Raw genomic sequence first — 12557 nt, 5'->3', positions numbered from 1 at the left:
CGCTGTTAGTATTTATTTGCCTTATGTATTGAGGTGCTCCTATTGTTGGGTGCATAAATATTTACAATTGTTATATCTTTTTGGATCGATCCCTTGAATATTACGTAGTGTCCTTTTTTGTCTCTTGTAATAGTCTTTATTTTAAAGTCTATTTTGTCTGATATGAGGAGTGCTACTCCAGCTTTCTGTTGATTTCCATTTGCATGGAATATCTTTTTCCATCCCCTCACTTTCAGTCTGTATGTGTCCCTAGGTCTGAAGTGGGTCTCTTGTAGACAGCATATGTATGGGTCTTGTTTTTGTATCCATCCAGCCAGTCTGTGTTTTTTGGTGGGAGCGTTTAATCCATTTACATTTAAGGTAATTATTGATATATATGTTCCTATTCCCATTTTCTTAATTATTTTGGGTTTGTTATTGTAGATCTTTTCCTTCTCTTGTGTTTCTTGCCTAGAGAAGTTCCTTTAGCATTTGTTGTAAAGCTGGTTTGGTGGTGCTGAACTCTCTCAGCTTTTGTTTGTCTGTAAAGGTTTTAATTTCTCCATCAAATCTGAATGAGATCCTTGCTGGGTAGAGTAATCTTGGTTGTAGGTTTTTCTCCTTCATCACTTTAAATATGTACTGCCACTCCCTTCTGGCTTGCAGAGTTTCTGCTGAAAGATTAGCTGTTAACCTTATGGGGATTCCCTTGTGTGTTATTTGTTGTTTTTCCCTTGCTGCTTTTAATATGTTTTCTTTGTATTTAATTTTTGATAGTTCGATTAATATGTGTCTCGGCATGTTTCTCCTTGGATTTATCCTGTATGGGACTCTCTGTGCTTCCTGGACTTGATTAACTATTTCCTTTCCCATATTAGGGAAGTTTTCAACTATAATCTCTTCAAATATTTTCTCTGTCCCTTTCTTTTTCTCTTCTTCTTCTGGGACCCCTATAATTCGAATGTTGGTGTGTTTAATATTGTCCCAGTCGTCTCTGAGACTGCCCTCAGTTCTTTTCATTCTTTTTTCTTTATTCTGCTCTGCAGTAGTTATTTCCACTATTTTATCTTCCAGGTCACTTATCCGTTCTTCTGCCTCAGTTATTCTGCTATTGATCCCTTTTAGAGTATTTTTAATTTCATTTATTGTGTTGTTCGTCATTGCTTGTTTCCTCCTTAGTCCTTCTAGGTCCTTGTTAAATGTTTCTTTCATTTTGTCTATTCTATTTGCAAGATTTTGGATCATCTTTACTATCATTATTCTGAATTCTTTTTCAGGTAGACTGCCTATTTCCTCTTCATTTGTTAGGTCTGGTGGGTTTTTACCTTGCTCCTTCATCTGCTGTGTGCTTTTCTGTCTTTTCATTTTGCTTATCTTACTTTTTTGGGGGTCTCCTTTTTACAGACTGCAGGTTCGTAGTTCCCGTTGTTTTTGGTGTCTGTCCCCAGTGGCTAAGGTTGGTCCAGTGGGTTGTGTAGGTTTCCTTGGAGGGCCTCTGGACAAATTCTAAGTGCTACAGATACAGCTTGATACAGGGCTCAAACAGTATAACCAGGATAGGTTTTTCTCTGTCTTCATTTGTTTACTTCTTTTACCCCATTCTCAGGCCCACTGTGGGTACAGGATGGCTATTCCCCAATAGCTCAAACAAAAGTTCTCGATTAGGGACTCTTTAGTATAAGCTAACTACTTGGTTAATGTCCCTTCTCAGAAATAATCACCAAGATACCAAGGGGAAGCAATCCACTGATCAGGCTTCCCATGTGGGGAAGGATGCTTCCAGCCAAGCAAAGCAGGTATTTTGCCACAAGAAGGAGATTGCTGATACTGGATAGGAAAAACTGTAAATACTAAGTGGGGTCATTTAAGGTAGAGGTGAAATCTTGGTTGCTTTGAATATTTTTATTTATGTTTTCCATCGTATTGTCTCAATATTTAAATAAACTAAAACTCTGAATAAAAGATTTAAATATTCCATCACATTTTTAACCTAAGGGAAATTCTTTTTTAATGATTATGGCATAATATAAGATTTCATTAGTCAGTTTCAAACTGCTGATGGGAATAGAGTGAGTTCCCCATTAACAGTGCTTTCATGTACTCATTTGGATACCATTTTTTAAAAATAACAGATAAAAATATTCATCATATGTGAAGAATAAGTTGCATATGAAGGGTAGAACTAATGTTACAATAGAAAAGTTCAGTTTCTTATCATGAAGGACCAGTGGAAAGTGATCGATTTTGTAGAACTCAAAAATGTGTATTTCGTTAGATTGATTATTTTATATTTGGTGTGGGTTTTTTGGCCGCACCGTGTGGCTTGTGGGATGTTAGTTCCCCGACCAGGGATCGAACCCATGCCCTCGGCAATGAAAGCTCAGAGTCTTAACCTCTGGACTGCCAGGGAATTCCCTAGATTGGTTTTTTAAATTTAATTTGTTCAGCCTTTGTTTAACTTGGCAGTGAAGTCCTTACCTTTATATAGTGACATTTCCATCCATTACCATGTGATTTTACTGAATTCACAGAGGTAGAACTCCAGATTAGAAGTGCAGGAACTACCAATATCTTGGTTAGAGATGACAGCATATGAAAATGAACTTGATATGAGTAAGATATTTACTGTTATATACAATTGGGTACGTGTGCTTATATAATATATTAAAAGGAAAATAAAATTGAATTGTGTTACATAATTTGCCATTTTCTGTATTAAAAATAAATTGCTATGATAACAGTGAAACTTTGTTTACCTGGAAGTCTTAAGAAAATGAATCATTTTGAATAGTTGAATTCCATTATAGCTAATTTCCAAATACATGGTCAGTTTTTCCCTACAGTTTAAATTTTGCTCTAAAATGTATTTCATGCTTTCTCTCCTTAAGTACAGCAAATTGAAAATAATTTCACTTTTTCTTTTTTATTCAGATCATTATAAGCACCATTTATTGTGCTGTGCAGCAATGGAAGTTTGTTTGTCCTTTGTGAAAAAGCCATATAGTGCTTTGAGATCTTGTGTATGCATTATATCATTTTTAACCTACCTCTCTGTAATTTCTATCACTCTTTGCCCTTGGACTTACAGCAGCCACTTCTAAATGCTAACGGTTTTGAAGGGATATTACCATTCCTTCTCACATTGTATATAAAATAGGAGTACATACACTCCAGATATGGACTCCTAGTACGCCTGGTTCATAGAGGCTTAATAAATTTTTATTAGTTGAATGGATGTGGTAGTATTTACAGAGTTGTCAAACATCTTAGCAGACATGTCAAACATCTTTCGTAATCTTCTAAGGAGGAGAGGTATTTGAAAGGAGAGAAATTCAAGCTGATTGGCATTTGCCAAAGATAATTAGCATAAAGTCTTGAAATTTAAGAACTTGAAAGTATCTCAATAACAATATGTGTCAGGCTATAAATCTTCTGTAACCAACCCTAATCTGGCAGAGATCCATGCCATTTGCTGCCAAGTCAAAAAGAGAAACACAGCTGTTAAACTGTCAGTGGAATCCCTTCCTTCTGCTAATAATTTTATCTTTATACCTTCTCTAGCTACTGTATCTTTGTTGAACTAAATGCTTCAAGGAAATGAAAAGTACTTTCTCACAATTGAATATGGGCCAGACCCATGCTGGTTATGTAGTATCTTTTTAATCTAAAGCTAAGATTAAGTATTTATCTAATGTAAATCTTCATTTGTCTCATTCTGTCATTCCTCTTGCAGTTCTCCAAATGTTAGGTAATCAGACTGGTTGGGTATTTTGGAATGGGAATGTCATACTCCCACATTCCTTCTCCCTGACCCAATTTTTTTCTAAAAACCTCATTTAAGTATAGAGACATGGGGCTTCCCTGGTGGCGCAGTGGTTGAGAGTCCGCCTGCCGATGCAGGGGACACGGGTTCGTGCCCTGGTCCGCGAAGATCCCACATGCTGCGGAGCAGCTAGGAGCCTGTGCTCTGCAACGGGAGAGGCCACAATGGTGAGAGGCCCGCGTACCGCAAAAAATAATAAAAAATAAATAAATAAAGAGAGATGTATTAAATCACTACCTCTCGATGTCTGAGATACAATGAAAAGAGAAGCAAAAGCTTCCACACCTCATTGAGAAACACCTAGCGTTTTGCTTGTAGGCCTTTGCCAGGTTTGACTGTTTGATAGAGGAGATTCACAGCTCAAGTGGTCAACTATAGGCCTTGCTATTATATTTTTAGTGCCTTTTAAGTTCAGACTGCAGTTTTAATGTTAATTCCAGTATAGTAGGAAGGCCAGGGGAAGCACTGAAGGGATTTTGTCATAAAAGAGAGACCACGGGAGATTATAATTATCCATAACTGCATAATGATGATTATGTAGTTCAGACAATTGCAATGAAAGTATGAGTGGAAGTTAGTCCAGACTAGCATCTCTTTTTCTTGTGGCATCTCTGAGATGATAGAATGAGGAAAGGCAGATGAGTTTTATATGCAGTCACCCAACATCGCCCAGTGTTATTGTGCATATTATTAAAGCAACCATTGAACTTATTTCATGTTGTTTTTATTCCCTCTTTTTAAATATTTATTTATTTATTCTCTTGGCCATGCCGCACAGCTTGTAGGATCTTAGTTCCCCAACCAGGGATTGAACCCGCACCCTGGAAGTGAAAGCACCAAGTCCTACCCACTGGACCATCAGGGAATTCCCATTCCTTCTTTTTAAATTTTTGTTTTTTAAATAGGCTTGCATTCACCAATGTCTAAGCAAGGCTATCTTTTGCACTTAAAAAGCTAGTTCTAAAATTAATTGAGCTGATGTCAAGTTCTTAGAGATTATAGAAAGATTCTTAGAGATGTTATGGAAAACCCCGAATGAACTTTTTGGCTAACCCAGTAGTTTCTTCTCAAAGTAGGACTTCTTGAAGAGCTAGTTTATAATTTGACAGTCTAACACTAAGGGATAGCAGGAACTTCATTTCATCTCTTAGACTCCAAGGCCACTGTCTTAGATTTTCTTGAAATTCAAAAAATCCCGTGTGTTCGTATGTGTTGTTTTTTCCTTATTATAAACATATTATGTGTGTATTATAGACAATTTAAAAATATACAAGTTTATAGGGCTTCCCTGGTGGCGCAGTGGTTGAGAGTCCGCCTGCCAATGTAGGGGACATGGGTTCGTGCCCCGGTCCGGGAGGATCCCACGTGCCACGGAGAGGCTGGGCCTGTGGGCCATGGCCGCTGAGCCTGCGCTTCCGGAGCCTGTGCTCCACAATGCGAGAGGCCACAACAGTGAGAGGCCCACGTACCGCAAAATAAATAAATAAATACAAGTGTATAAAGTAAAAGATACGAATGTGCCTCTCTTCTTAATCTCACTTCCCCAAAGAAATCACTGTAAACCAACTTAGTTTTGTGCATATACAGACATGTATACGTCTATATCTATAAAAATGTAATTTCTTAAAAAAAGTATAGCATACTTACTATTCTTCATTACTTTTAGTTAATTATACATTGTGAACATCTTTCCATGATAGTAGATCTCATTTTTCTGTATCCCATTCCACTGGACAGTGGCTTTCTCTCTTCCCTCATTGCTGGACTTAGGTTTGTTGGGTCTTTTGTTTGTTTGTTTTTTGCAGCTAAAGGTAATATAGTGAGCAGCCTTGTATATATCTTTGCCCATTTAAAGAATGCCTATAGGATAGCTTCCTAGAATTTATATTCCTAGGTCAGAGGATATGTACTTTTAAAATTTTGATATATGTTGTCAAAGAACCCTCCAAATAATAAGTTTATAAGCCTGCTACCAGCATATGAGCGTTCATTTTTCCTACATATTCAACAACATAGTTGCTTGTTTATGACTCAGAAACAAGAATTGTAAACTGTAAGTCTCAAGGTTATTTTATATTATCTCTGATTTACGGCTTCTGCAAATAGCCTGAAAAACAGATGCTTTTCGTATTTTTCTTTTTATTGCCGCCAGACCTGTTCAGATATGGAATGTGCTATCAAGACAAAGCAATCTATTTTTATTAGTATAGGTATAAAATATATTTTAAGGAATTTACTTTATCATTCATTTCCAAATACTTCTCTTCTTGAATATTTCTTACATGGCTAGTCAAATCAGAATATTCACTTTGAAAGCTTGCTCTTTCAAGTTGGAGTTCAAGGGACAGCTATAGAACCTCTCATTCTCTTTGCCAAAATTTACATGTCATCACTTTTGAAATAAATACCCCTTGAGTTTACTGAGCACCTAACACTGATTATAATGGTGATCGAACAATAATTTAAGACATATCCAAACAAACGTTAATGAAATCTGAGCCTTATTTATCTATTGTTTGCTTGCTTGCAGGTGGATTCACCTATGAACTTGAAGCATCCCCATGACTTAGTCATATTAATGAGACAAGAAACAACAGTTAACTACCTCAAAGAACTGGAGGTGAGGCAACTGGACATGTCATATGCAGCTGATACTTGTTGCATTTCACAGGAGCTGTTGTGTTCAAAGAACAAGTAAAGCATGCTATTTCTTAAATCTTCTGACTTTTACAGGAATATTCAACTTTTAGATTGTCCTTCTTTTTTTTTTTTAAATCAGAATGCCATTTGAGCAATAGTAAGATAAACAGACTACCAGAGCCTGGGTTTTATGTCTCGTTTTTGTTTTATTTTTTTATGATTACCTTTTGTTTATTTTTTTAATACAGCAGGTTCTTATTAGTTATCTGTTTTATACATATTAATGTATACATGTCAATCCCAATTGCCCAATTCATCCCACCACCACCAACCCCCCTCCGCCCCACTTTCCCCCCTTGGTGTCCATACGTTTGTTCTCTACATCTGTCTCTATTTCTTCCTTGTAAACCGGTTCATCTGAACCATTTTTCTAGATTCCACATGTATGTGTTAATATATGATATTTGTTTTTCTCTTTTATGCCTCGTTCTTGACTCACTGTATCCTTGAACAAAGTTTCCATGTATAAATTTTACCATCAAGTATGAAAAGGCATTATCTCAGGATATACTTGGAAGGAGAATTTGGGTAAAATATCAAAAGGAAGAATGGTTAGAATACCTCGTAAAAATATAATTTTGTTAATTCCCAGGTAGTAAAAGCTAGGGTCTTGGTATTTTGTGTTCTTATGATTGAGGTGAAGAGCATTCATCAATTTGCATCTTGAAAACTTTTTTTTTTCATTTTTATTTTATATTGGAGTATAGTTGATTAACAATGTTGTGTTAGTTTCAGCTGTACAGCAGAGTGATTCAGTTTTACATATACATATAGCTGTTCTTTTTCAAATTCTTTACCCACACCTTGAAAACTTGGTATTTATTAGTGTTAATAAAATCTGACCTTTTTGTTTCTATCATTGATTTTCATAAACTGATTTTTCATAGTAGCAAAGAGTATTAACTATTTAAAAAATAGTTTCTTTTTTCTCTCATAAAACCTGTTCTTAAAAGTTACAGTGTAAATTGAATCCAAATTTTAAGGAAACTTTAAGTTGCAGAAAAAGTAACCCAATTTGCAAAATAAGATTAAGAAAATTATTGGGAATAATAAGAGTCAGAGTCTTTGAGCGCTAGAAGGAATCATCAAGGTGATCCTCATTTTAGAAGCAAGGAAACAATTAGACCTAAAGACAGTGAATTGCCTGATTTTCACAAAACAAGTTATGGCAGAACCAGAGGCAAACGCCTTATCTCTTGACTTAAACCAAAGGTAAAACCAGGTAGCCATTCATTTTCTAGTTAATGTAAAAGTTCTGAATTTCACTTACATAAATTCAAACTGGTACGTTTATCAACAGCAGTAGTTATAATTGTATATTTTTAAAATTTCTGTAAATTAAGAAGGAGGAGCTTTTAGCACATACTAACCAGCTCTGTATAGGTAGTAGCACTTTAGGAATATTTATAAAACTTGAACACCTCACCATTTTTTAAATAGTATCTCACCTTGTTCCTACCAGTTTTGTCACTTATAAATTCGGAAATGTTGATTTTTATGAATACTAGGAAAAAGACAATAGATATATTTATTGGGCTTCATGCTTGGAAGCTTAAACACAGTGTTCAGAAAGATGCAGTGGTGCAGAAAGTAGTTTTTATTTTCAGATGCATAGACACCATTATATATGTTTATTGTTATCTCTCTAAGTGGCAGTATTATTTAATATAAAGAAAGGAGACTTAAATTAGAGTATGTGTAGGGGGAAAATGCCATTTACCAAGTCATTGAAAATGCAAATGAAAAATATTGACTCCACCAATTTTTGGTTAAGGTAGTGTAATGAGTCTATACTTAGTACTTAGTTTTTACTTCTGCTTCATATACATAGCAATGACAGATAAAAAACAGAACAGAAATCAAAATAAAATATAGTCAGGCCTAAACACAACATAAATATCTCCATAGACCAGAAATAGAACAAAACACTAAGTTGAGAATGTAGCTGAAACTAAACCTGCTGGTCTCAAAGGCCAGGAACAGGCTCTGGTGTCTGGTTGTTCATTTCTGTGGAATAAAGGAGATGACAATATTTCGTGCAAGATAAAGGAAGATAACCAAATTCACTACTGCTCGAAGACTAGAATGGAGCTTGAAAAGAGTCTGGTGGGAAAAAAAAAAAAAAAGCAGGAAGAAAAAACAAAACCTAATGACCAAAAAACAAACCAAACCATCCAGTGGTTCAATAATTGCATCTTCAATTTACTGAACACCATTTCAGGGTAGAATATTACTTTGGAGTAGGAACTCTAAACTAAAATTATGTGATGTAATTTTGGGCTTGGGATCTGGATAGAACCTGGAAACAACTACAAAACTGTTAGACACAGGAGATGATCATGGAGTAGTTGGGAAGAGACAGACAGATAGGGAGAGGGGGTGAAGGTTGATTCCAAGATTTTTGACCTGAGCGACTGATGTTGGATGGAGTTGGTGTTAGCTGAGATATAGAAGACTGAAGGAGGTGTAGACTGGGGAGGAGTTTAGCTTTGGTATATTAAGTTTGAGATACCTATTAGGCATCTAAGTGGAGACACTGAGTGAGGAGTTGGTTCTTCTAGTGTGGACTCCTGGGTAAAGGTCTGAGCTAGAGAGATAAATTTGTTATGCCTTGACATAGACATAAAGCCATTAGACTAGGTAATACAGTTTGTCTACAAAGTAGTGACAACTGGATGACTTCTTAGATACCAAAAGACAGTGGAGGAATAGCATCAAAGTGTTAAGTCTAGAATTTTATATTCTTTTAAATATAATATTTTATATTCTCTTAAACCATCATTCAAGAGTGAGGACAAAGCAGTTTTCTGACATACACAGACAGTTTACTAACCACAGACCCTCACTTAAAAAAAAAAAATTAAAGAAGTCCTTCTGCAAGAAGAAAAGTAAATCCAGTGGAAGTGCATAGGATGTGTAATGGTGAGTAAAAACATTGATGAAAAAGTTGCTAAATTTATTTATTTATTTTCTGTGTTTAAAAGGTAAAACTAAATAAAATTACCAGTCTATAGGTGGGTTGGGGCATGCTCAATGATTACTTAAAGCATATTAACTCTTTTGTTATATTCAGGAGGCAAAAATAACTGAATAAATTAAAATCCTGTTGGAAAATGTATAGGTATACATATTAAAAATTTAAGAATATCGCCACCTTTCAGAAGTCTTGCCAAAAGAAATATAAATCTAATCAAACCACAGTATAATTTGATTTTCACTATAATTGGTTTCTTTTGTCATTTTATATATTCTGTGTATTTAAAAGATTATTCTAAGAAAGGGTTTGTAGGCTTCATCAGACTGCCAAAGAAGTCCATGACATGAAAAAGTTAAGAATCCCTGGATTCTGGTGTCAGTATTCAGGAAATACAGAGGACAGAGGAACATGTTAAACCTGTGGGATGCAGTCAGTAAAATCTTGTAGAGTAATAAACTCTACAGGATAAGTGACCCAATTTCTTTCTCAAATAAATTACAGGAATTTAAAAAAATGAAATAGAGGGGTAACCGGAAGATTAAAAGAGACTTAAAAGACAAATCAACCAATTGCAGTGTGTGTGTACCTTACTGAATTTTGACTCAAACAAATTGTATTTTAAAATAAAGAGGGAAGAAACAGTTGGGAATGAACACAGACTGGATATGTAATATTAAGGAATTACTATTTTTTGCATGTGATAATGGTGTTGTGGTATTATTTTTTTTTAAAGAGAATCTTTCAGAATCATACTGAAATATTTACTGATGAAAAACTTAACCAAAAAAAGAGTAAGGACAGTAACCAAAATAATGGAAATGCAATCTATAGTTTTCAAACCTTACAAACAAAGAGAAGATACAGGAGGAGGGGAGGGAATGTAGAAAGTGTATCAAAACTGTATCAGGGGCTTCCCTGGTGGCACAGTTGTTGAGAGTCTGCCTGCCGATGCAGGGGACACGGGTTCATGCCCTGGTCTGGGAAGATCCCACATGCCGCGGAGCGGCTAGGCCCATGAGCCATGGCCGCTGAGCCTGCACATCCGGAGCCAGTGCTCCACAACAGGAGAGGCCACAACAGTGAGAGGCCCGCGTACTGCAAAAAAAAAAAAAAAAAAGTGTATCAGGCAGGAAATGAGAAAAAAGCAGCAAAGAAAAAGTAAGATAAACAGAAAACGCAAAATAATATGGTGAAAATAAATCCATAAGATCAGCAATCACAATAAATATAAACAGATTAAACAAACTGATTAAAACGTGGAATATCAGATTGGATTTCTTATTTAGTTTAGCTGTATAGTACATATGAGAAATATACCTACAACAGCCTCGATATTGCCATTCTCAGTACCTGAGGGAAAAGAAAGAACATGGTGAAGCATACACTGGCTCTAAAAATGCTTCCCTCTAGAAGGCTCAGATGATGCTTCTCATGTTACATTGACCAAAGGAAGTCATATTGGTCACATTGGAGTCTAGCAGAACAGTGATGTAGAATTCTCTTGTAAGGAGGGGCACAAATTTGTTAATAGTAATACAGTCTACCCCAATAATTATAACAGGATAACATTTCATACCCATGAGATTGACATAAATTAAAAAGTAGGACACAGAGGGCAGACAGCAGAAGCAAGAAGAACTACAGTCCTGCAGCCTGTGGAACAAAAACCACATTCACAAAAAGATGGACAAGATGAAAAGGCAGAGGGCTGTGTACCAGATGAAGGAACAAGATAAAACCCCAGAAAAACAACTAAAAGAAGTGGAGATAGGCAAACTTCTAGAAAAAGAATTCAGAATAATGATAGTGAAGATGACCCAGGACCTCGGGAAAAGAATAGAGGCAAAGCGAGAGGATGGAAGAAATGTTTAACAAAGACCTAGAAGAATTAAAGAACAAACAGACATAGATGAAAAATACAATAACTGAAATGAATACTACATTAGAAGAATCAATAGCAAAATAACTGAGGCAGAAGAACAGATAAGTGACCTGGAAGACAAAATGGTGGAATTCACTGCTGTGGAACAGAATAAAGAAAAAAGAATGAAAAGAAATGAAGACAGACTAAGAGACCTCTGGGACAACATTAAATGCAACAACATTCGCATTATAGGGGTCCCAGAAGGAGAAGAGAGGGAGAAAGGACCAGAGAAAATATTTGAAGAGATTACAGTCGAAAACTTTCCTAACATGGGAAAAGAAATAGCCACCCAAGTGCAGGAAGCGCAGCGAATTCCATACAGGATAAACCCAAGGAGAAACATGCCGAGACACATAGTAATCAAATTGGCAAAAATTAAAGACAAAGAAAAATTACTGAAAGCATCAAGGGAAAAATGACAAATAACATACAAGGGAACTCCCATAAGATTAACAGCTGATTTCTCAGCAGAAAGTCTACAAGCCAGAAGGGAGTGGCATAATATACTTAAAGTGATGAAAGGGAAGAAACTACAACCAAGATTACTCTACCCAGCGAGGATCTCATTCATATTCGATGGAGAAATCAGAAGGTTTACAGACAAGCAAAAGCTAAGAAAATTCAGCACCACCAAACCAGCTCTACAACAAATGCTAAAGGAACTTCTCTAAGTGGGAAACACAAGAGAAGAAAAGGACCTACAAAAACAAACCCGAAACAATTAAGAAAATGGTCATAGGAACAAACATACCGATAATTACCTTAAACGTGAATGGTTAAATGCTCCAACCAAAAGTCACAGGCTTGCTGAATGGATACAAAACAAGACCCATATATATGCTGTCTACAAGAGACCCACTTCAGACCTAGGGACACATACAGACTGAAAGTGAGTGGATGGAAAAAGATATTCTATGCAAATGGAAATCAAAAGAAAGCTGGAGTAGCAATACTCATATCAGGTAAAATAGACTTTAAAATAATGTTACAAGAGACAAGGAAGGGTACTACATACTGATTAAGGGATCAATCTAAGAAGATATTACAATTATAAATATATATGCACCCAACATAGGACCACCTCAATACATAAGGCAACTCGTAAAAGCTATAAAAGAGGAAATCGACAGTAACACAATAATAGTGGAGGACTT

The 12557-nt window shown here is 35.9% G+C and overlaps 1 protein-coding gene across 2 annotated transcripts in view; it reads left to right on the top strand.

Moving 5' to 3' along the window:
- Window positions 1-12557, top strand: part of TTC17 (tetratricopeptide repeat domain 17) — a 154855-nt gene that overhangs the window by 20565 nt on the left and 121733 nt on the right. For both annotated transcript variants that reach the window (XM_060159373.1, XM_060159372.1), the window contains exon 2: window positions 6333-6422. In XM_060159373.1, coding sequence (XP_060015356.1) covers window positions 6333-6422 — 90 coding nt within the window. The remainder of the gene's footprint in view (window positions 1-6332; window positions 6423-12557) is intronic.

The sequence above is a fragment of the Lagenorhynchus albirostris genome, chromosome 9, assembly GCF_949774975.1.
Source record: "Lagenorhynchus albirostris chromosome 9, mLagAlb1.1, whole genome shotgun sequence".
Taxonomy (NCBI): domain Eukaryota; kingdom Metazoa; phylum Chordata; class Mammalia; order Artiodactyla; family Delphinidae; genus Lagenorhynchus; species Lagenorhynchus albirostris.
Note: the sequence above shows the minus strand (reverse complement) of the source record. Positions and strands in the feature narration are given on the sequence as shown.